The sequence below is a fragment of the Acanthochromis polyacanthus genome, chromosome 9, assembly GCF_021347895.1.
Source record: "Acanthochromis polyacanthus isolate Apoly-LR-REF ecotype Palm Island chromosome 9, KAUST_Apoly_ChrSc, whole genome shotgun sequence".
Lineage (NCBI taxonomy): Eukaryota > Metazoa > Chordata > Actinopteri > Pomacentridae > Acanthochromis > Acanthochromis polyacanthus.
The window spans coordinates 41000124-41025412 of NC_067121.1; the positions used below are offsets into that span (position 1 = coordinate 41000124).

General features: G+C 41.3%; 2 protein-coding genes across 3 annotated transcripts in view; one reads left to right on the forward strand and one right to left on the reverse strand.

Moving 5' to 3' along the window:
* The first annotated feature begins 316 nt into the window (after positions 1-316).
* On the forward strand, positions 317-7790 carry si:ch73-14h1.2 (putative ferric-chelate reductase 1). 2 transcript variants are annotated; one of them, XM_051953243.1, is made up of 7 exons: positions 317-539; positions 2778-2982; positions 4449-4526; positions 5075-5151; positions 5645-5742; positions 7032-7122; positions 7201-7790. In XM_051953243.1, exons 1-7 carry the CDS (start codon positions 459-461, stop codon positions 7258-7260), a joined length of 690 nt encoding a protein of 229 aa, XP_051809203.1. In that variant the 5' UTR covers positions 317-458; the 3' UTR covers positions 7261-7790. The 2 variants fall into 2 exon arrangements, with proteins under 2 accessions (XP_051809203.1, XP_022059973.1); XM_022204281.2 differs by lacking the exon at positions 317-539 and having other exon boundaries at positions 1273-2982.
* An 897-nt stretch (positions 7791-8687) lies between these two features.
* agla (amylo-alpha-1, 6-glucosidase, 4-alpha-glucanotransferase a) overlaps positions 8688-25289 on the reverse strand; it is a 37186-nt gene continuing 20584 nt past the window's right edge. The window contains exons 14-35 of the mRNA XM_022204282.2: positions 23814-23977; positions 23616-23717; positions 22702-22857; positions 21924-22074; positions 20873-20997; positions 20678-20790; positions 20456-20590; positions 19671-19801; positions 19434-19570; positions 18645-18778; positions 16093-16268; positions 15877-15979; positions 15581-15704; positions 15000-15101; positions 13470-13581; positions 13047-13182; positions 12221-12333; positions 11937-12148; positions 11757-11854; positions 11524-11611; positions 10890-11023; positions 8688-9919 (exon numbers count right to left, since the gene is read on the reverse strand). Coding sequence (XP_022059974.2) covers positions 9802-9919; positions 10890-11023; positions 11524-11611; positions 11757-11854; positions 11937-12148; positions 12221-12333; positions 13047-13182; positions 13470-13581; positions 15000-15101; positions 15581-15704; positions 15877-15979; positions 16093-16268; positions 18645-18778; positions 19434-19570; positions 19671-19801; positions 20456-20590; positions 20678-20790; positions 20873-20997; positions 21924-22074; positions 22702-22857; positions 23616-23717; positions 23814-23977 — 2864 coding nt within the window. The 3' untranslated portion in view covers positions 8688-9801. The remainder of the gene's footprint in view (positions 9920-10889; positions 11024-11523; positions 11612-11756; positions 11855-11936; positions 12149-12220; positions 12334-13046; positions 13183-13469; positions 13582-14999; positions 15102-15580; positions 15705-15876; positions 15980-16092; positions 16269-18644; positions 18779-19433; positions 19571-19670; positions 19802-20455; positions 20591-20677; positions 20791-20872; positions 20998-21923; positions 22075-22701; positions 22858-23615; positions 23718-23813; positions 23978-25289) is intronic.

The following is a 25289-nucleotide window of genomic DNA, read 5'->3' on the forward strand; positions in this document are numbered from 1 at the left end:
TTAAGAACGAGGAGAGAAACTATCGAATAACGAGGTGTGAAAAGCTTAAATTTCAGTAGTTTCCAGCTTAACGGCAGTAATTCAAACCAAACATTAGACAGTAATAGTAATTAGTGACCAGCATGAAGGAGCGTTTAGCTGTGGGGGATAATTAGACCTGAAACCCGACCTGGACCTCTGCTGTGCTCCACAATTTACCATTGTGTTGCTCCAAACGTTCGCCCCTCTTAACCTGCAGTTAGCATCGCCATGGTTACAGGAGATCCCAGCCTTCACTGAAACCAAATCACACACATAAACACACATGAACACACACATACACATAAACACATAAACACACACATACACACACACAAACACACACCGATTACTCCCCTCCAGTGGCACTTTGGGTTTGAAGAAGCAGACCTGAGCAGAGGAGCTGCAGACGCCTGGAGGACCTTCAGGTGATCTGATTCATGAGGTCATTTTACTGTCAGGTTTTATTGTTGATCCCTAATTTTCTGCTTCTGTCTGCAGGAACGGCCAACAGAGAGAAGGTGAGTAGAAACATCTCAGCTGATCCGTGTTCAGACAGGATTTAGTTTATTGTAAAATCAGATCACATTAATTTCATCAGTGGTTCTGCTTCCAGATGTTTCTATTAGATTGAAAACTACAGCATGTTTTTATTGTGCTGAACCAGAGGTTTAAAGGTCAAATAGTCATTAATAACTGGAACCTGTAAAACTAGACGTAGCAGAAAAACAGTTCAACTGATGGGATTGTTCACATCTTTAACTGTGACTGTTCAGAACATCACTGACTCTGAAATCCTGTTAGAGACGGGACTGTGGTTTGGATTTCCCTTTAATGATGTTCAAATCTTTGAATGTTTTCTTGATGTTGGTTTCTAAATGTTTTCTGACACTCGGCCCCAAACATTAAAACCTTCTACGGCTCACAAGCTGCAACAATTCACACATTATCAACGATCTTTGTGACTAAACTAAGATAAAAAGTGAAAAACTGTCTGATTCCTGCATCATGAATGTAAATCTTTTTGGTTTTTATGACAGTAAACTGAATATATTTGGGTTTGACATTTTATAAACCAAAACAAGAAATGAATTAGTGGAGAAAACAATCAACAGATTAATGGACAAAGAAAACGTGTTTTCCAACATCTATGTCTGAATTCCTCCAACATTACAGGATACACACAATTTAAATTCAGTTTTATTTATAGAACACCAATTACAGGTCAAACTGTCTCAAGACGCTTTATTTTTATATTTATATATTTTTGTCATATTTAAAATATGACAAATTAAGAAATTTAAACCTCTTGACTAATCCAGTTTATTATTTGGTTTTTAAGAGACTAATCAACAATTAAAATAACTTTCTCCATTAAAACTAATAAACATGAGGTCAAATAGAAGGAACAGTTTTAAATCCTGCAGTCCCACGACGACAAGAATAAAGTTTGTCAACAAAAACTAAATCTGCTGCTGGATTCCATTAAAGTCCTAATAAATGATCATAAAGTGTGATACTAAAGGTTTGTGGTGCTAAAAATCTGAAAGTAAAGATATCAAGTTGAACATCTGGATGGAGGCTGATAAAAGTTGACCTCCCTTCATTTCTCTGGAGCGACTCCATGGATTTTAGGGATGCTGCTTAAAGACCTGCTCTTCTAGTCGTCTTCCTTCTAGTCGCTGTAAAAAGTCACTCCATCCTCGCCGACTTCAACACCTCTTCATGACAACTTGTTCTGCCTCTGACCTGGTGGAAACAACAGAAACTCGGGGAAACTCGTCGAGACTTGGATTTTCGAAAAACTGGTCGGGCGGGTTAAGGTGTGGTGGGCGGTGGTGGTGGGGGGGTGTCAACATCCTCAAACCCCAAGATCAGACTGAAGTTGAAGATGGCTTTAAGCAGTACGATGTCATCACTGCTCTGGACATGGACGCCATGATGAGGAAGATCTACGCGTGGCTGGAGAACCCGGTGAAGTTTGAGAAGTCTCATGGCGTTAATAACACCCTGGACACAGAGATGGTCCTGAAGGAGGAGGAGGAGACTCACATCCTCACTGTGGTGGACTTCCTGCTTCACACCTACAGGCCTTTGATGGACGCTAAACCAACGTTACTTTATTTCCATCCGACATGAAGAATGCAGAAAGAGGAGGAGCTCTAGGAAGTCCACGGTACCAGACCCCCCCCCCAGCCTGTTCGATGTCCACGTCTGGACCATGGACCTGCAACACCAGAACATCTGCTCACTGTGGAAGATTACTGAGAGCAGCTTTTAGTGATTTCTGTGCAGAACACTGTGATGTTTGCTGAGCTGTGAACTATTAAATGACTGAAGAATATGGAGTATTGTTCCTGTTTATTATTGTTCTCAGGTTTATTATTAAATGCACAGAGTGCTACTTACTGAATTTTATTGTATTTAAAATGGACATTCCTGCACAGGGAGGAAGGCGGCAGAAAAACGACCTGTGAAGAAAAAGAATCCCAGTTTCAGCCCTGATCTTTTTACCAGGTTTTCTATGTGAGATTTGAAAGAAAGCCGATCATCAATTAGAACAAGAAGATGCCTGTAACAGGTTATCTCACAGCCTTGTAATGATGAAATGCTGGGACAGGGCTCAGGGGATCACTTTAGCTTTGGCAGCATTTAAAACAACTTTTATCTGAATGAGGTGACGTTGCACAAAGGTGGACCACAGCAGAACATGAGCGTATCGGCGCATAGACGTAAACTGTGTCTCCTCTCTGGTCCAGATGTCTCTAAAAGTCGCGGTGTTCATGCTCGCACTGCTGTGTGTTTGCTGTGTGCACCGATGTGTGTGTTTCCCCAACGGCTCGGTGGCGTTCTCCTGTGGAAACATGATGCCGGTACACCCGCCCTTCACCCCCTCTACCAGCAGCCCACCCTTCACAGTGTCCACCTCTGCTGCCACCTACAGGCCAGGTGATGTCATTACAGGTAAGAGAAGCAGCTCCTTTACACCAACACTGTTACATATAACCTGCTGTATGTGAAGCACATTATATTAAATCAAAATATTCACATCATTCTGCTTTGTATATTAACGACCATTCGTTTCGTTACATTCATGATAATCAGAGTTATTTCACATTTATTTACATCCTCTGTGATCTGAGGGGAACTTTGTTTTCATGCTGAGAGAGTTTAATCTATGTTCATGCTCAGTTTCCTTTAGTTCTTCAAGTTTCATTAGAAAATGGATCTTCTTTCTTGTTTTCTTGTCAGCCTGTGTTGAATTCAAAGCATCGCTGTTTTTTGTTTTTTCATTACAAATTTAAAATTGCAAGTTGTCGTTTTAGCTCCAAAAAACAGGAAAACACAAAAACAAGTTAAACTGAAAGGATTGTGACTAACAATCATTTTTAAAGAAGGACTAAAAGATTGAAAAGAAATCAGTTCAAATAAACAGCAACTGGAGCAAATCCTATAAATTTAAAGTCATAAAAAGTTGCAGTAATATTTACCGTGTGCAGGAACGTGCAAAACTTTGAGATGTGCAGAGGATATAAATGATCCTGTTTAAAATGCTGCGTATTAATGGACCACTGTGGACTTGTAGATTGATCTGGTTCTTCACAGCATTCATTCACTTAAATACACATACACATATAGTAATAATACATAACAACAATAATGCATAATAATATTACTGCAGTGGTGGAAAAAAGTTTTCAGAAACTCTTGAAATTTGACACAATCTCAAATATCATGAAATATTTGTGGAAAAACCTTTTTGTGTTTTAAAAGTTGTGGCTGCATCAGACAGACACACAAACACAAATTATATGTTTTTGTTTATTGTTTACAAGAAAAATTAAATTCTACCAAAATGACCCAATATTCAAAATGTATTATTTTTATGGAACCAATTTTAAGTTTTTAATGGCTTTTTTTAGTGTTATGGCTGTAATTGGACTCAAAGAAATGACACTTGAAGACCCGAGGCTCTTAATGTGATATTTCACAAATGTATGAACGTTTTTCCACCTCTGTATCTGCTGCTATTATGATGCAAACATGGTTTTAAAGATGCAGAGCTGGTATTAAGTGTTGAGGTTAAAATGAACAGTGTTGGTTCATCCTGACTGGTCCAGTGAACAGATCCTGCCACTCTGTTCTTAATGTTCTTCCCTAGAATAGCTGACTCCTTCCCTCTCAGAGGTGGTTTTGTAGTTCAGAGGTTGAACGTCGTGTTTAGAGGAACTTATGTGAGCCTCAAACTCTCTGCGTCCTTCTCCGCCACATCAATGAACTCATTACTGAGCTAAGAGGCTTTCTATGAGACATTCTTACTGCTCTGCTTTGCTTCCTCACTAACACCTCCTGTCCATGTCGCCTCTTTGTCCTGAATCTGTGCCATGTTTCCACAAACCTGCTGCTTCTCTCTCCTCTCTGATCTTCAGTGACGCTGGCGGTGGTGGACAACAGCTCCTCACAGTTCCAGGGTTTCCTGCTGCAGGCCAGGAGCAGAGCACAGCAGGGTAAAGGAAAGCTTTAACAATAAGTCTGTGTGTGTTTTTGTCCTTCACAACAGCAGACACATGGAAAACTAAATATTCTCTAGTAGTAGTAAGAATCTTGGTATGTTTCCTTCTAAAATCTGACAGAAGTGGTTGTTCTGGTCAACAACACATGACTGCAGAGGTTTGTACCCATCAGATGAGCTGCATTCATGTTCTCTTAGAGGATCATTTTCTAACCGATGAACGATCAGATACTCGTTAAAACACTCCGGGTCAAAAGCCTGGTCCAGCTCAAAGCTTCTTCATCTCAGGGCACTCTACATGGAGAAGATCATCAATAACCCAACAAATGAGCAGCTGTTTGGCAAAAAAACCTCCATGAGAACCAGGTTCAGGAGGTCAGAGATCTGACAGAACAACAGACACCAGAGAAGAAGCACCAGAGAAACCTGCAGAGAGAACAGAAACTACACGTCAGTGACATGCACGGAGTAGAGCAGAGGTGCATCATGGGAAGTCTACAGGGAACACCTGTGTGATGGGAACTCTTTGTTTTCTGCTTCCAGCTCTTCTTTGGCCTGTAGGAAAGTTCACCAACATCAACGCCTCCCAGGTCACTGCTCTGCACTGCAAAAACATCCAGGTATGAAAACGCTGCATTCCAGCTCATTTCTGACCACATTTAATAACAAAAAGACAGACGGACGGACGGACGGGCGGGCAGGCAGACAGACAGACAGACAGACAGACAGACAGACAGACAGGCAGACAGACTCCAGTCGTCACATAACTCTGCTGTGTTCCTACACAGAGTAAACATGACTCTTCCTAACAGCTTGGAGCATCACTAAGCATAAACCATGAACTCCATGATGTGGTGTCTGGAGGAGCTTAAATCCTAACAGGATCTGTGTGCTGATGTGAAACGGGTTATTCTTAACATTCAGTAACACATTATTGCTTTATCTTTGGCATTAATATAAAAACAGGTTGTCTTTTAGTTTTAGTTTATTATTCATCCAGAAAGGAGAACAAACTGTCAGTGGAAGGTTTTGTAGAACTGAAATCAAAAGTCATAAAAATAATGACTTGTCGTTCATATCATCTGAACACCAACATGAGCACTACTATTGCAGAACTCCACCGTGAGTCAGGCATCAGGAGACAAGAAGAATGAAGTCCGGCTGAGCTGGGAGGCTCCTAGCAGCAGGAACTATGGAGACGTCTACTTCAGGTGAACACACCACGACGCCACCAGAATCTGCTTTTAAACATGTAAAAAATGTGGAAATACGTCGTTCTTATTGGACAGGAGGGATGTGAAAAAATGTGACCTGAGGAGCAATTTAAGCTTCTTTAAAACTTTGACTTCTAAATGGTTTCCTGTTCTTCCTGCAGACCGTGCACTGTCATTTCTGAAAGTTAACTAGAGTTCATGTGACTGAAATAAAGACGTTCAGCATTCAGAGCTTTGGTTTGGTGAAAGTTTTCAGCCTAATTTACCTGAAGAAAGGACAAATATCCTGCAGAACCATGCTGTCAGTGTCTGACTGTCATATGCAGGGGTTTAATTCTGCTGGATGGTTCATTTTACTGCTGCAGGAGTCAAACTCATTCTAGTTCACGTCCACATTCAGCCCAGTCTGACCTCCAGTGACCAGGAAAACCAGGAAAACCAGTAAAACCAAGAAAACCAGGAAAACCAAAGCAGAATAACCTCTAAATAACCACAACTCCTAATGGTTCCTTTGTTTTAGTGCAAAAATGTTCACATTTAAGGAATTATCTTTTTACTAAACATCATGAACAACCTGATTTTTTTAAGAAAACTTAATTCAGTTTCCTCAGCATCCATCCTCAGTTTATCATTTCCACATCACAACTTCCAGATCACAGAGTGTCTACAAAGGAACACAACATTTAGTCACCTGGAGCTGAACCATGGAGGATTTACTGGAGGATCACAACCACAAAAGTCAGACAAAAAAACAACAAAAACAAGACAAAATATTACAAAAATGAGACGCAAAATGACAAATAATGAGACAACACAAAAAATTGACAAAAAATTACAAAGCAACAAAAAACATGAACACTAACAAGACAAAAAATGACAAAAAGACAAAATATTACAAAAATGAGACACAAAACAACAAAAGAACAATCTAGTATTTTACTTTATGATCCAAACAACTTGTCATGGTCTAGAAATGATTTTAAATTTATAGTTTTACTAATTTAAAATCTGCAGTTAATGTCTTCCCTGTAATTTTTACACTTTGAGGGCCGGATTGGACCCTCTGAGGACCACTTTTGGACCACGGGCCTCATGTTGGACCCCCCTGGTTTAAACCTTCAACCAAAATCCAAAGTCAGAAATTCAACAAACCATCCTGTAGCTCAAATCCTGCCTTTAAAACCAGCCATTAATCTGCATCACCTGTTATATTTCTTTAAAGACCGTTTAATGCTGACGTCATTATGCTCTCTGACGATCTGTTCTGATTATGATCTCTACCTCAGCGCCACCCTGGTCCAGGACTACAGCAGCTTCTGGGTGGGTCTGAACAGCAGCTCTGTGAAGCTGGACGTCAGCGGGAGCTCAGCGGCTGCAGTGAGTAAACAATGAATCACTTCTGTTCACCGACCGAGCTGCTGGACTCACAGTTTGCTGGTTTCTGTATCTCTGCAGGTTTCCTCCTCCTCGGCTCTGCTCTTCATCAACCTGCTGAGTCTGACTGTCTACTACTGACGCACAAAAACACACACAAGCCCACCAGCAGAGAGCTCCTTTTAACTGTACTGTGGGGCTTTCATTAGGAACCATTAGCTGAGGTGGTGTCTTCACTAACGGATGTTTTCACTGTAAATTATCAGCTCAGAGCCTCTCTGCTAACAGAGGGGATTTTATCTGAACAGTCAGTTGGAAAGTTTCTAATAAAACATTAATAGGGGAGCAAAGCTGGACGTTCAGCAGTCATTCTTTTCTTTCTTTACAACCAAACCGGTGTGACGTCACTTAAACGTCAGTTAATTCAGAAATGAGCTCACCTTTACTGCAAACATTTCCTCTTATGAACTATCAAAAACAAATACAGGTCCGAAGGAAAACACCTGAAATGTCTGAGTTCAGCTAAGATGGGCCCATGTTTGGTATAAACTGAACAGCGCCATCATGGTTTAAAGCTTCGTCCTGACAGGGAAGCACACAGATTGGAGAGTCACAAGTTATCAGCTGGAATCTGGCTCTTTATGCCACGATGTGACAGACATCACATCGACCTTTATAGATCCACAGTCCTACAGTTTAATTCAGCTTCCATCCAAAGCCACGTACATCTGAGTAAATCCAACACAAGCAAGGTTCTGGTGAGGAGAAAACAACCTGGATAAGATCCATGGAACAAGTTCTGGAGTCACAACAGGACCGTGGCGTTTACAGGCAGGAGACAGAACAGGATTTTATTTTTAGTTTGCAGTCTGTTCAGTGCCAAGTGTTCAATCCATGAAAAAAAATGTGTTTTTCTAATGATTAAACTGAAGAACAGGAAAGGAAGCCTGGTGAATATTTGGAGGCTCAGATGTGAGTTTTCCTGAGCCACAGTGAACACATCGTCCTGACAGTGAAGCACAGATGTGATGAGATCAGGTTTTGGGGAGGTGATAGATGTCTGTGAGGTGAATCATTTTAAAGTGATTAACCCTCCTGTAGTCCAGTTTTAAAGTTTGAAAATGTGGATAAGAAATATGTTCCCACAGTGAAACTTCTGATGTCCACATTTTCAGCATTTTTCTTTAAGAACATTCACATAAAAAAATCAACCAAAATCCAACAAATTTCTCTGGATTTTGTTTTTTTGTGAATGTTCTTAAAGAAAACATCTGAAGTTTTACTGATATATACGGAATCACTTCAGATATTTTTAGGACTTTTTGGAAAATTTTTACTAATATTTCTTGCCACATTTCCTTTTTTTTTTTAATAATTTTTTAAGGGAAACTTTTAAGGAATTATTGGAACTTTATCGCTGAAGGTTTTACAAATTTTCAGAAATTTGTAGAATTTTTTGCTGAATTTTTGGATTTTTTTCAGACAAAGAAACAACATTTTTTGGTGCCTGTAAATGAGGACAACAGGACAGTTACAGTCATTGTGAACAGAGAGGAGGACACACCGCGCTCGTGTAACAGTTTATTCAGTGTTGCTTTGTCTGCGGCTACGAGGAAACATTACAGACGACGTGACAGAGAGTCTAAGTTACAGCAGTTTTCACTGAACGCTCCACCACCGTTCACCACATAGAAGTTTAAAACAGAACAGATGGAACCAGTGGAGCTGTTCAAAGACACACAGCGACTGTTCTGAGCTTTTCTCTTTAGATTCACCTAAAAGTCTTTTCTATTCTGCTGCTTCTCTCTGAGAGGAAAACGTGTTTGGTGGAGGTCATGAGTAGATGCACAACACGGTTACACACTAGCACCAGAAACGACATCCAAGCACAAACCTGGAACACACAACGTGAAGACGATGGTGGAGCAGAAATATGAGGGCATGGTGAGGCTGAGGGAAGCTGTGGAAGACCGTTTATTAGATCTAGGAAGGCTGCAGAAAGAACTCAGAGCAGCTTCTGATCATCAGGAGTTCTGTAGGTGGAGGCTGACGGTCAGAGGTAGGATTTAAACGCACAAAGGGACACAAACACATCATTAGTACAAAACACTTGTTCTTTGATGGGTTAGAAGTCAGCTAAAAGTAAGTTCAGCCCTTTTTTTCTGTTTTCTGAGCTGCTGAGGGGCTGGTGTTGATCTGAAACCTGTAACAGATAACCTATCACAGTTCTGGGATCAGTTTATGATCATTTAATGCTCGATAAGAACCATGTCTGCCTTATATTAATGTATATAGAAGGTATAAACGTGTGGCTGTGGGACCGGCTGGGTCTATTTACTGGTCAAATAGCAGCTCTAATGGGCGGTGTGCTGCATTTGGGATCCAGGAACAGATGTTCTGCTGGAAATACAACACATCTAAGCTTTTCATGCAACCTGTGAGCAAAGATATCAGTCAGTGAACCTCAACCGTGTTTTTAGAGAATTCCACCTGAAAATGATCCTCAGATTCACAGCAGAGGATTCTAAAAGCCTAAAGTGTCCAAACTGTGAATGTGCTGGATGTGGTGCAGGCTGTGTTTTAGGAACAGACGATGCTGGTGAATGTTAAACGTGACAAGAGGACTAACTATCCACCAGTCAGTCACATGGAGGCAGCACAGAAACAGCAGTCAGAGCTCCTCTACAGGTCATAGAGAACCTCCAGCATGGTGCCCACAGACCAGGCCTGGGTCTCACAGCTGAAGGAGCAGTACTGGCCGTTCTCATTGGTCAGCTCCGGCAGGCCCTTCCATGGAGACCTGAGGAGGAAGAAGGACGGTGAGACCAAACACCCAATCAGAGGCTGGATTGGCTCATTTTTATTCCATGTTTGTGTGTTGTTGCTAACCCTACTCTAATCCATGCTAATGTGATCTTTTTCTCAGCAGTAGAAGCTAGATATTTAGCTAGCTGTTACTGCTGACCACTGATGGAAAACAGTCCAAAGAATGAGTCTGATCCTGATAATGAGGTAGAGAGAGACGTTCAATCAAAAAGATGGAAAACAGAAGAGAGGACACAGCTTTGATCTACACATTCTGTAGGAACACTGATGGAGGATGGAAACGACAAAACCGAGACACAAAACGACAAGAACGAGACACAAAAGTACAAAACCGACACATAAAATGACTAAACTGAGACACAAAACGACAAAACCCAGACACAAAAGTACAAAACCGACACATAAAATGACTAAACTGAGACACAAAATGACAGAAACGTCACCAACAGGTGATGCTAACGTGGGAAACGTTCCATGCATAATCGTTATGTAAAATATTATACTGATTACAAAATGTTCCTGCAGGTACAGAGACATGAATGAAAAAATAAAACCTAACAAGAGTCTTAAATTTCATTCTAACTGTTTTATCAGAGATTTAGTTTGGTCATCAAGATAAAAATGGTATTTTAGGGGAAATCCAGACTTATTTGATATTTTAAAAACATTCAAACATTATTTTCTCCTAGTTTTTACAGATTTGGTCTCAGGATAAGAACATCTATAAACTACAGCATGTTTTAGTGTTTTGGATGTAAAACGTCCTCCAGGTCTGGACTGATCCTTGCATCACTTCCTGTTTATGTGCAGCTGCTGTCTTTACTATTTATCCTTCTTTAAAATGTTCTACGTGTTACTGTTAAGCACCAAGTTTAAAAGTCCTAAAAGTGAGAAGCTGCTGGAGATAAAGTGACGCTGAGCAGCTGCAGCAGAAACTCTCTTACCTCTCCAGGTGAGTGAAATGTCTGGACAGAACATTTTTCACCAGAGTCACTGTCTTGGTGTACGTTTCTTCTCCCAGCTTCCTGGCAAAGTAGAGTTTAGCTCGCAGGAAGTATCCGACGGGCCACAGCCACTCCTGGACACAAACACAGAGATGTTCAGGAGGAGAAGATGTTTCTGCTGCAGGACCGACCTCTAGAACCTCATCTTCTGCAGCTCAAACACGTCTTTTCTTTTTACCGCCTTCCAGCATGTTTGCATCAGGATTTGATCCATTTTTAGCAGGGGGGGTGTGATACTGGCTTTTTCACTGATAACAGATATGCCGATATTCCAAGATTCCGATATCAGCCGATGCCGATATCTGTGGGCTGTTTAACTAATTTTAGGTACCATCTCATAAACAGTATCTCTCCTTTTAACACATTTTCATTTCATCATTCTGGGTTACTCAGTGTGGAGTCATCACCAAAAAGGTCTTTTATCCATTTAATATTAACTCTATCCCCTACAATGATGTAAAACGTGAAACCATGGATACTTTCTGAGGACCAAACTGTTGGATTATCTGCTCCCTGTGCAGCTGTAGCTTCATCATTTATCTGCTCTAACCCCAGCAGAGTGTTTGAGCCTCACCGGTCCCTGGTGGTAGTTGAAGCCTTTTGCCAGGTTGTAGTTGTCGTTATCCAGAGCGTTGTCGTACACTCCACAGTACACCATGTCGCTGGAACACAACACACACCGTCACAGAGTTATTTCTACTGAATCACAATAACTACACTTTTCTTTCCACCTCACATCATGAACCTTCCTTTAAGGGTTCAGAGCAGAGATTCAACGTGTTTGAAAAGAATCTGAGGCTTTATTACTCAGGGTCCAGTGTTTTCATTCCCAGTGGTCCCAGTAGTTTCTTCTCAGCCACATCCAAAGCCTTCCAGGCCTTGTCCACTGAGAACAGCTCAGGAGCCTGTCACACAAACACACAGACATGATTTACTGCTGGTCCAGACGCTCATAAAAGCCTCTAACGGTGATGCAGCTCTGCGTACCACCACCATGGCGATGGGGAAGTTGGGTCTGAGCTGGTAGTCACACCAGGGGCTGGAGGCTCCGTAGCTGTCCTTGTAGATGCCCTTCTTGTGCACCAGGTCGGGGTGCTTCTCGTTGGGGTCGTCTGGGTCTCCAGACACCCAGAACGCTGCTTCAAAGCTCTGCTGGATCTGCTGGTTCCACTGGGAGTACGAGATGAAGCCTGTATCACCTGGAACAGAACCAGTGTTTTACTGAGCAGTCAGACTAATATTCACTAGAATTACTGGTGAGTGTGTGCTACCATTGGTGGCCACTTTAGCTCCGTCATAAGGGAACAGTCCTTTAGCGTGAAGCTCCACAACCCAGCGGACTGCTGACTTACTGAGACCAACGATCTCCACTGCTGCTCCGTCTCTGCACAGAAAACCACAGAAAAAACTAATTAGGCTGAACATTACTGCTGTTATTGGACTCATTATCCAAAAAGCCAAAAGCAGCCGTTTGCTTCATTAACTGGATGAAATTCAAAGAGCAGCTGGAAATGATTTAACCTCTGAGCGCTCCACCGTTTAACCCTCTGACTCACTTTGTTACACTTTATTATTGCATCAAATCCTCCAGAAAACAAAATCTTCTGTGCTTCATACGTTTTGTTTTTCATCTGTGTTGGTGTGTAGTTTTCTCCTCCTCCAGCCCTGGTGGTTTTACTTTCCTACAGGTAGAACTTATAATAAAAATGAGTCCACAGAAGCTGCTCTGAGGATTAAAGAACTGTGCTTTGTTTCTCACATTTATGGTGAGACCCTCTGGAAGGACCAGAACCCCTGACTCCTTTTCTAAGTGTCCATAAAGTAATTAGCTTCAAAAGTAAAACGTTTTTACACCTTTACAGTCAAATGTTAAAAATTTATATCAGCCACAGGAAACAGAACATTTCTGGGTTTTTTAATTCATAAATGTATTAAAGAGTGTTTTTTTTTTTTAAATAAATTTTAAAAGATGGATCAGTTTTAGTGCTTTCTGGTTAACTAATACAGAGCATTGAGTCAGACTCTAAATGTGACACAGAAGGTAGAGAGCGATTGGTTCTGACTGTTAGAAAGCGCTGATGAGTTCGTGTCCGGTACCTGGGAGTAGCCGGCATGCCTTTGTTCCTCGCTCTCTCGCTCTCTCCCATCTTGTCCATCCACGTTCCACAGTTGAAGCGGTTTCCTCCGGTCACGAAACCCGTGGAGTGATCCACCTTAGCGACCACGTTGAAGCCTGGACACAAAGACAGACAGTGGAGTGGAGGCAGGACCACAGAATCAGGATTTTCTACCTTTTCTACTGCTGTAAAAACAACTAAACATATGAGAGTTCATAGAAGAAAAGCAGTAGTGCAGTGTTTGTTATATTTCTGTCTTTATTGTGCTTCATCAGCTGCTGTGATGTGATGGATGGAAGTTTATCTCATGTGATCCTACAATAATAAAACAGTCACTCTACCAGCAGCTGATAAACTTCCTCATCATCTTCCCTCCAGTTTAACACCTCACAGCTTCTTCTACCTTCATCTCTCATCTTCATGTCGATCTTGGGTCCAGCGTTTCTCTCTCTGAAGGAAACTCCCTCCAGGTGGCGCTGCAGAGCCTCCTGGATCACGTCATACAGAGGCTGCTCCTGAAAACATACATGGAAGTATTTTAGTGAAAACAGTCTGAATGGTGGAGTTAAAACGTCACTGCAGCGGCATGAATGTTAGATCTAAACTCCTGCTGCTTGGTGTCAGGAGCAAAAAACTCATCTGAGTTCAGGTTCCACATCCAGTGACCAGTAAAATAACAGCAGAATAACCTGTAAAAAAATACTGTTTTCCTCTGTTTTAGTGCAAAAAGTTCATTCTGAAAATGTTCACATTTAAAGAATTATCTTTTTACTAAACATCATCAACAACCTGAGCTTTAATAAGTTCAGTTTCATCAACATTCATCCTCAGTTTATCATTTCCACATTACAGATCACAGAGTGTCTACAAAGGAACACAACATTTAGTCACCTGGACCTGAACCACAGAGGATTTACTTTATGATGAAAACGACAAAAGTCAGACAAAAAAACAACAAGAACACAACAAAATATTATAAAACTGAGACACAAATGACAAAAAACGAGACAAACGGCACGAAACAAAAAAAGCTGAAAAATGTGACAAAGTTACAAAGCGACAAAAAATGAACAAATGATAAAAACAGGACAAAAAAATACACAACAGAGTCCAAAAATGACACAAACGAGAAACAAAACAACAAAAACAACACGAGACAAAAAAAAGTAGAAAACGACACAAAATAATGAAGCAAAACACAAAATGGCAAAAATAAAACAAAAAACACAAGTGAGACAAAAGAAAACAAAAACGACAAAAACGTGAGACAAACGAGAAAAATCTGACAAAAGACAACAAAGACTAAATGTTACAAAAATGAGACACAAAACAACAAAGAACAATCCAGTGTTTTACTTTGTGATCTCAACAACTTGTCATGGTCTAGAAATGATTTTAAATTTATAGTTTTACTAATTTACAATCTGCAGTTAATGTCTTCTCTGTAATTTTTACACTCTGAGGGCCGGATTGGACCCTCTGGAGGACCACTTTTGGACCACGGGCCTCATGTTGGACCCTCTGGAGGACCACTTTTGGACCACGGGCCTCATGGTGGACACTCCTGCTCTAAATGCTCAAATGATGGAAGTTTAAACAGACATTTAATCCTCGTAAACATTCCCTATCTAAAGTCATGACTTTATTTTCAGGTGAAATGCCAGAATAATAGTAATAATCATATTTTTTCTCATCACATCCAGTCAGTATCTGGAAGATTTGCCTTTAAATTTTATGACTTCAGTGAAATGTTTCTAATAGTTTTTCACAATAAAATGCTTGAATTTCAGCCTAATCTTTCACAGTCAGCTCACATTCATGTTTTCAGTCTGCATTTAAATCTCCTACTAAGCTGAGCTTCTCCAGAGCATATCAAAGTGGTTTCTGGTGTCCACATCCCATAATACTGGGCTGGCTGTGTGTGCTTACGTACCACCTCTCCAGGTCTGCAGGGTTCACAGTCATCAGTAGGATACATGCGGGTCACAGGACAGAGGAGGATCTCATGTCCTTGGGGAACGTGGACGGTGTAGTCCTGCAGAGAAGAAGGTCACAGAAACAGCATGAGTAGCTGCTGACAGGCCTCCATCCTGTCCTCCACATCATCTAAGGCCAGTCTGTCTTTCCTCAATGCAAACTGGCTCCTTTCTTTCTTTTCTTACGTATATATATATCGTGTGTTTATATATATAAACACTCCGTATAAACAGAGAGTTGGACGATATCATCACATTAGTTATTTCCCTAATCTGTAATTATCCATAAGTAAATTAACCGGGCCTCGTCTTTATAACCTTTATATTCCTATATCTGATCAATAAACTCTATATTCTGTTATATTCTATTAGTTTACATGTTTAGCCCTCTTCTACTTCCAGCAGCTCTCATCCATGCCCTACCTGTATTAAGCTGCTGTAACATGCCTTAATGAGCCTATATTCAGTGACTGTGGCCCCTCTGAACCCCCGCTGTGTTCCCATCTCTTTCCGTTTCCCGGTAAGCGTGTCCTCCTACCTGGATGCACTGCAGCCACCACCACACAGCGTCCCTGCAGTTGAATCTGGCACAGCGACCTTCTCCCAGCAGGTTGGGGATCAAACCGTGACGTAAAGTACCGCCAAAGGCCAGGATGATGTTCCTGTGAGGACAAAGAACGGCTCATTTTAAGGTTAGATTGTTAACAAACAGGTCTACCAGTTAGATAAAGACATCTGAAATAAATCCGTCAGCAGCAGCTTCTGGGCTCGTTACCACCAATATCCTGGTATGCAGCCAGGAACAGTTCAGATCACGTATAAAAGCACACGTACCGAGCCTCGATGTGTCTTCCAGGGATGATCATCACTCCTCTGAGAGCGATGAAAGTGTCTCTGCCCCAGCAACGGAAAATCCCAGCAGAGAAATGAGGAAGACCTGAACAAACATGAAGCGTTGTCCATCTGTATTTGCAGCTCTGTGTTTATCACTAGCACTCAGATTATTCCGTTTCATCCATGAATCCAACATTCGGTGTGTGTCTGGACTACCTGCTGAAAGGGAGGGGCAGCACTGCTCCTTCTGGCCTGTGATTGGACCGATGCGATACGGGACGCCGTCTAGTTTAGCAGACAGCGGCGACAGAGCGGGGAAGCGTCCGACACCACACATCTGGACCGAACACAGCGCCAGGTGACGGACAAAGCTGGAGCCGTTCTGGATGAAGCTGTTCAAAGACAGACAGTTCACTGCTCCACCTGACTGCAACAAACATCCATCCATTCTCTATATTATTATTATTATTATTTATTTTATTTAACAAACTCAAGGTCCACACAACGTCTAAACACATACAGGTCTAAACGCCGCTTTATCCTCACTAGTGCCACAAACAGTACATGAGTCAGTCTAAGGCTGAGCTGTCAAACGCATTTTAGTTCAGGGCTCACATCTGATCTGCAGTGGACCAGTAAAACCAGTAAAACCAGTAAAACTAGTAAAACCTGTAAAACCAGCAAAACCAGCAAAACCAGCAAAACCAGTAAAACCTGTAAAACCAGTAAAACCAGTAAAACTAGTAAAACCTGTAAAACCAGCAAAACCAGCAAAACCAGCAAAACCTGTAAAACCAGTAAAACCAGTAAAACTAGTAAAACCTGTAAAACCAGCAAAACCAGCAAAACCAGTAAAACCTGTAAAACCAGTAAAACTAGTAAAACTTGTAAAACCAGTAAAACCAGCAAAACCAGTAAAACCAGTAAAACCAGTAAAACCTGTAAAACCAGTAAAACCAGTAAAACTCGTAAAACTTGTAAAACCAGTAAAACCAGTAAAGCCAGCAAAACCAGTAAAACCAGTAAAACTAGTAAAACCTGTAAAACCAGTAAAACCAGTAAAACCTGTAAAACCAGTAAAACCTGTAAAACCAGTAAAACTAGTAAAACCTGTAAAACCTGTAAAACCAGTAAAACTCGTAAAACTTGTAAAACCAGTAAAACCAGTAAAGCCAGCAAAACCAGTAAAACCAGTAAAACCAGTAAAGCCAGCAAAACCAGTAAAACCAGTAAAACCAGTAAAACCAGTAAAACTCGTAAAACCAGTAAAACCAGTAAAGCCAGTAAAACCAGTAAAACCAGTAAAACTAGTAAAACCTGTAAAACCAGTAAAGCCAGCAAAACCAGTAAAACCAGTAAAACCAGTAAAGCCAGCAAAACCAGTAAAACCAGTAAAACCAGTAAAACTCGTAAAACTTGTAAAACCAGTAAAACCAGTAAAGCCAGCAAAACCAGTAAAACCAGTAAAACCAGTAAAACTAGTAAAACCTGTAAAACCAGTAAAGCCAGCAAAACCAGTAAAACCAGTAAAACTAGTAAAACCAGTAAAACCAGTAAAACTCGTAAAACTTGTAAAACCAGTAAAGCCAGCAAAACCAGTAAAACCAGTAAAACCAGCAAAACCAGTAAAACTAGTAAAACCTGTAAAACCTGTAAAGCCAGCAAAACCAGTAAAACCAGTAAAACCAGTAAAACTAGTAAAACCAGTAAAACCAGTAAAACTCGTAAAACTTGTAAAACCAGTAAAGCCAGCAAAACCAGTAAAACCTGTAAAACCAGTAAAACTAGTAAAACCAGTAAAACTTGTAAAACCAGTAAAGCCAGCAAAACCAGTAAAACCTGTAAAACCAGTAAAACTAGTAAAACCAGTAAAACTTGTAAAACCAGTAAAACCAGTAAAGCCACAGCAGAATAACCCATAAATAACCACAACTACATTTTCCTTTGTTTTAGTGCAAAAAAAGTCCATTCTGAAAATGTTCACATTTAAGGAATTATCTTTTTACTAAACATCATGAACAACCTGACATTAAGTTCAGCTTCCTCAGCATTCATCCTCAGTTTATCATTTCCACATTAAAGCTTCCAGATCACAGAGTGTCTACAAAGGAACACAACATTTAGTCACCTGGACCTGAACCATGGAGGATTTACTGGAGGATCACAACCACAATAGTCAGACAAAAAACAAAAACAAGACCAGATATAACAAAAACGAGGCACAAAACAACAAATGATTAGACAAATCACACAAAACAGAAAGACAGAAAAGTTACAAAGCAACAAAAAAAAATTGATAAATGACAAAAATGAGACCAAAAATGAAAAAAGCAACAAAACCAAACGACAAAAATAGACACAAGTGAGACAAAAAAAACAGAAAACGACCAAAAGGATGCACAAAACAATGAATAAAGTGAAACACAAAATGACAAAAATAGACAAAAACACACAAGTGAGAAAAAAAGGAAACACAAAACATAAATGAGAAACAAAAGAACAAAAACATGAGACAAAAGTCAGACAAAACAGCAACGGAAATGAGACACCAAATGACAAAAGAACAATCTGGTATTTTACTTTGTGATCCAAACAACTTGTCATGGTCTAGAAATGATTTTAAATTTATAGTTTTACTAATTTACAATCTGCAGTTAATGTCTTCTCTGGAATTTTTCCACTCTGAGGACCGGATTGGACCCTCTGGAGGACCACTTTTGGTCCACTGATATAAGTCATGAAAGGACGGACGGACAGACAGACTCTACCTGGACATGAGCTTGTAGGTGGCGTCCAGGGCCGTGGTGTAGGTGGACACCAGGATGGCGTCGAAGTAACAGGGGATGAGGTAACGAGGGATGTGCTTCAGGAGGTTAAACATGGCAGCCATCCACTGACCCACCTGGAGACAGAAGATAGAAAAGATGATTTACTGCAGAGACCATAAAGTTACTCTGACAACAGAGACAACGTCCGCTGAAAAAAATCAGGACTCCACTTCCTGTTTCTGTGCGATTAAACTGGTTTTAACGAGCAGCCTCCTGTACCGCTAATTCTGCACTATTTATTACTAATTACCTGCCTGGGAAGCTGTGAGTGTGATTTTAAGTGTCTCTTTGTTTGGTTCTTCAGCAGATTGTGGCTGTTTGAAGAAACTTTATTTCCAACCTGAGAACTGTTTCAGAGATGAGACCAAGCACACCTTGTTAATATTTTAAACACCAACATGCAATTTTCTGGTCAGTAGGTGCAGATAATGCATCAAAGGGTTTTAATTCTCAGTTATGTTGCTGTAAATAGAACTTACCAGGTGAGTTTAAATGTCTAATAAGGAGCTCTGCTTTAGTTTGAGCAGCAGCCACAGCTCCTCAGTCGGCCTTTTTTAAACTGTCTTATCCTCCCAAAAGCAAACAACTCTTTAAAATTACATCCAACTTTGGTCCAATCATGACCACTGGTTGTTTGTTTGTTCCATAAAGCAGCTCAGTGGATATCCATGTCGCTGTGGCTGTAATGTTTGTGACTGGAGTGAAATTCTAAGGCTGCTCTATCCTGACCTGTGCCAGCGGTCCTTCTCTGTGGATCAGCCTGTTGGAGACAAAGTCGATCAGCCAGTCTCCCTGTCTGAGGTTGGCACAGAGCGGATGGCCGAGGTCGTTGTTGGGACGGATGTCAGCCAGCACTGAGATCAGACCTGCACAGACACAGTCACATGTACGCTGCTTTTCCTGCAGAACATCTTTGTTCTTTTAACTGATGAACTACTTAGATGTGTACAGCTGCTGCGTAATGACCTTGCAGTCCTGCGTATTTCAGGCTCTCCCAGTCGGGGATGTTGTAGCATCCTCCTCCATCCTCCTGTTCTTCTGCGTCGCAGCGAAACAGCAACACGTTCATGTCTGCTAAGGTCAGCTTGATCATCAGCCTAAAAACACACACAGCTTTAAAACACTCCCTTACACATGTGCTGCTCTGTTTTACGGTCTGACAGCATCTTATATTCTCTCTCTCATGGCATTTCCTGTTTGAACGTCCAGACTCAAAACTCAAATGGAAGTGAGATAAATGTGTCGTGTTTTTTGTGTTCACATTTACAAAAACTCGTTTTAAACCGTCTGAACCTTAAAATCTGCTTGTTGGTTTGAAAAGGCGTCATTTTATTTCATTACAGTTTTGTCATCTATCAGTAAAAACTGAAAGAGTCCACAGACTTTCTTCATCTTGTTTCTTTGTCTTCTTTGTATTTTCTACTGTGTCTTCAACGTTTGCATTCGCTCTGAGAGAAACTGCATTTCCATCCCGTTTATGTTTTGACTTTTAATTATTTGAATAATTTTTTCCAACAGTCTGACGATGAATGAATCAATCATCTGGGACGTGAGCGACCGTCAGAACATGATCAAATCTAAGCTTGAAATTGTCACATTTCATCCAACGAATCATTCATAGATTCTGTAAAAATTACAAAATTCCATGAACCTTTTTGAACTGCAGGCTGAGTTCACACAGAGCAGAGATGAAACTAATAAATAAACAGTGAAATCAGTGCTACATTCATAAAACAGAACAGTGTACTGACTGTGCCAGAGGTTTCTGCAGAGCGTCTGGAGGGTTCTCATCGGCCACGCTGCCTCTCCTGTACTTTGGGCTGAACTGGGACAGATAGTACCTCAGCATCCCCACCGCCTTCTGGGCTTTAGGGTCCAAACTGACTCTGTCATTAGGAGACAGGATGGGAGGAAAACACACAGTATGAATTCATGTGCTTCTAACAAACCTTTAACAGAATGCTGTGTGTTACCTGAAGGCGATGACGCTGCCGGGGGTCAGCTTCTGGAAGACGATCTCCTGCACAAACTCTGAGCGTCCTTTAGACGTCACTCCGGCCCGTTTCACCACCGTGCTCTCCTCCAACTACAAACAGAACTATTTTACTGATCTGCCACTAATGCACAGGAAAACACTGATCCTAAAACAGCAGCAGCAGCAGTGTTACCGGTATGTGCTCTTTTATTTCCACAGTGTATTCTGGCATCCCGTTGATGTAGCCGTCATCCTTCTGATAACTCCCAGCTTCCCGTTCCACCGTCCTCGCCTCCAGCACCACTTCCTCGATCTTCCCTGGAGACACAGAAACTCTCTGTTTACAAACTCTCTGTGTTCCAGACCCTCCACGATGGATGAAAATCCACCGAGCAGCGACCATGTTTACAGATAGTTTGAGCAGAGCAGCACTAAGCAGCGATCGGACGTCTGTGTGAAAGAATGAACGCTGCTGTAGACGGAGACAGAGGGACTGATGCTGCAGTCTCTGAGCCAATCAGAGCCCAGCGCCGCGCTCTGAGCCAATCAGAGCCCAGCGCCGCGCTCTGAGCCAATCAGAGCCCAGCACTGGACGCTACACATTTTATTTACAATTAATACTCTTAACATGTCTTCATTATTACTTTTACTACATTTTGATTGTTTTCAGTTTTTTAGGCTAGAAAATGCTTATTTTACCACAGAAACAATTAAAATAACGATGGCAGAGCCGGTCTGTGACTGAACTGTGGTGCTGCAATGCATCATGGGAGTTCAGGGTGTTTTGGGTTTAAATGTCATTATTGTGGTTTCTGGTAGTGTTCCAGTGTTATCAGTGTTTGTGTTTCATTGTGTTTCTGTGGTTTTATCAGCCTCGTTAGCTCGGTTAAATGCTGTCAGGACCGTGTGTTTGATGAACTTCCTGCCACATTTGCTATAATACTGTGTGTCAAAATAAAAGCATCTGCCAGCTGTAGAGAGCATAAAAGGCAGATATAATTTCTCCAGCATCATCATTCAAAGCAGCTCGTCACAATAATAAATATATAAAAATACGTTTATACCACAAAATCCTGCAATACAGCAAAAAATCCCCAATACCAAACACAATTTAAAAAACCCGGATACCATGAGACCAGAACACGGTGAGGAACGGCTGTACGAAGGGGAAAACACCACAGAATGTTCTAACTACATGTCCATAGTGTAGCATGATTGTTGTTGTAGGGATGCTGCAGTCGTACCAGGTATGAACATGGGCGGGACGTTGGCGTCGTACTCGTGGGTTTTGGGGTTCCAGAAGGCGGTTCTGCTCACAGTTACAACAGACTGGTGGGTGCTGGGACAGTGACGAGTAACAGCAACGATGTCTGCATCCACCTGGTCTACGTACACCTGAGGAGCAGAAACAGAGATGGAGAACTTCATGGCTTTGTTTTAACCCTGGTGTCGTCCTGTGGGTCAAACCGACCAGTTCTAAGTTTGAAAATGTGGAGGAAAAAACATATTTTAAACTTCTGATGTCCACATTTTCAACATTTTTAGGAAATCTTTGAACATTTTTGGTGGGAAAAAGAAAAGTTAAAAATGTTTCTTAAGAACATTCACATAAAAAATCAATCAAAATGTAGAGAATGTCTCTGGATTTTGGTTGATTTTTATGTGAATGTTCTTAAAGAAAATATCAGAAGTTTTAATGATATATATGTGATCACTTTAGATATTTTTAGGATTTTTTGGAAGATTTTTACTCATTTTTTAAAAATATTTACAAGAATTTTCTTGCCAAATTAGTTTTTTTTCCAAATTAAATTTTTAACTGAAACTTTTAAGGAATTCCTGGAATTTTCTTCCTGAAGGTTTTACAAATTTTCAGAAATTTGGGGAATTTTTTTGTTGAATTTTTGGATTTTTTCAGCCAAAGAAGCAATATTTTTTGTTGCCTGTACATGAGGACAACAGGAGGGTTAAATAAAGCCATCTTTAGTCTGAAAAGGCGTTCTGTTCTGTTTGCGGCTGTACCTGCATGAATCCCTGAGCAGCCAGCTCCCGGTGCAGTTTGTTCAGAGCTCGTTTTCCTGCGATGATGCCGGACTGGAATCCAACCTCACCGGTGGAGGTCGGGGCTGCTGAGGGGTTCCACTTGGGATAAAACCGTTCCTCCTTCACCACAGAGATCTACAAGCACACAGATAGGAAGCAGCTCAGCAGATCAGTGGGATTTCCTGCACTAGATTTAATGTAGAGCAGCTGGAAGAAGCCTCATCTGCTGCATACATGGTGACAGGGAAAAAATACAGCACACCACTTTTACCAAACGACTTGAATAACTATTCAGAACAACCTAGTCATTCTAAAACGATTAAGATGGACTTCTAAGGGAATACATCTACACAGAAAATAAAGATTGTTAAAAAAATCACTGTGAAGACTTTTTTTGAGTGCAAACCACAGCGAAACACTTTCCATACAATCCAACACCATCACGGACATATAAAGTATGTTTCTACACTAAATGCCATTGAGATCTGGCTTTGTAATCGTCATACAGAACGCTGTTGTTCCGATTTAAATGCTCAAACCACATTAACCATGTTGCTCATACAGCGGCAGCGATTACAAGACGCTGCTTTCTATCCCTACCATCACTTCTGCAGCCAAAATATTTCTGTACAGCCGACTGGAGCCGCACATTTATGACCAATATGATCATCACAATCATTTCTATCAATATTAAGATCACAATTATGTGTCAATATTCACCGATATTAGAGAGAAATCTAAGTATTGTATGTATGACAGAGAATTTGGTACAAAAACTGATAACTTTTTTATATCTGCAGGAAATAAACTGATGATCAGGACTTTATGTGAACATACAACACTATGATATAGTGACAGAGTGCTGAGTAACAGCTTGTGTGTTTCTAAAGAACCTGATGTGGCACTAGTTCATCGTATCCTCGGGTGGAGCCGGTAGCGCAGCAGGCCATAGAAACGATAGCAGAACTGGGCAAAGAGTCCAAAGCTGAACGCAGCTGGAAAACAAAACCCAACAAGCAATCATTTAAACCTGGAACAGACAGACATCCTTCATCCACCACAATCTGTAGCTGAAACTGACGGATGCCCACCTGGATGGGACACTCGTTGTCGTGGGTTACGTCCAGGAACATGGCGTGAGCGATGGAGGGCATCAGTGGGCGGAGGCTGGGCTGAACAAAGGCTCCCACCGGCTCTCCTCCATAACGATACACCAGCCGGCCTTCTTCATGGCTGTCTCCAGCCGACATGGCCTCTAAGGAGAGAGTGAGTGGGCGAAGTTAAGCTGGAGAGACGGGGGAGGAAACAACACCAAGCAACCAAAAACACCACAACAACCAACACCACACCAACCAACCAACCAACATCAACCAACCAACAAAAAACCAACCAACCAACCAACACCACACCAACCAACCAACATCAACCAACCAAGATCAACCAACCAACCAACATCAACCAACCAACACCACACCAGCACTACACCAACCAACATCAACCAACCAACCAACACCACACCAACCAAAAACACCAACACCAACCAACCAACCAACCAACACCAACCAACCAAGATCAACCAACCAACACCACACCAACCAAAAACACCAACCAAAAAACACCAACCAACCAACACCACACCAACCAACCAACACCACACCAACCAACACCACACCAACCAACCAACATCAACCAACCAACATCAACCAACCAACCAACACCAACCAACCAACACCAACCAACCAACACCACACCAACCAACCAACCAACATCAACCAACCAACATCAACCAACACCAACCAACCAACCAACACCACACCAACCAACATCGACCAACCAACATTAACCAACCAACATCAACCAACCAACCAACACCAACTAACCAACACCACACCAACCAACCAACCAACACCAACCAACCAACACCACACCAACCAACCAACCAACACCAACCAACCAACACCAACCAACCAACATTAACCAACCAACATTAACCAACCAACAAAAAAACACCACACCAACCAAACAACCAACACATGCTGCAGAACGGTGGATGAGTTCACAGTAAAAGCTCGGTGCAGCTCAGCTCTGGACACATTCCATTTGAGCCATGCAGATGTTTGTCACACTAGTGAAGACATTTCTGGTTTGCTTTTAATTAGCAATTATCATAATATGTTTCGTTTCAAAAGTCAAAATTGGCTCAACGATTTGAGTGAAACTTGGAATCTCTGAACATGTCCAGAAATGTCAGAATAACCTGATTGGTTTTAACAAATAAAAGCCAAGTAGCTTCTGACAGGGTTCTACACAAATTTCATTTCGGTTAGTTCCTGTACAGCTGCTCTAACACGGTACAGAAAGTCATTCCTTCCCACAGCGATGAGACTTTTTAATGCATCTGGCAGATCACAGAAGGATTTAATCATTTTACCTGCTGATGAAACCACTTTACATTCTAACGCCACTCATCACATCGGGAAACTCATCTGCACCTACTTATGTCATTTGCACATTTCTGTGTCACTCTTGTATATTTTGTGATTTTTGTCTTTATCTTACCTTCACTT

Bases quoted from the DNA above. Each gene is read 5' to 3' on its own strand.
- si:ch73-14h1.2 (XM_051953243.1), top strand. From the start codon at position 459: ATGAGGTCATTTTACTGTCAGGTTTTATTGTTGATCCCTAATTTTCTG. The intron at 540-2,777 runs GTGAGTAGAAAC...TCTCTGGTCCAG, and splicing joins GAACGGCCAACAGAGAGAAG to ATGTCTCTAAAAGTCGCGGT. The intron at 7,123-7,200 runs GTGAGTAAACAA...GTATCTCTGCAG, and splicing joins GCGGGAGCTCAGCGGCTGCA to GTTTCCTCCTCCTCGGCTCT.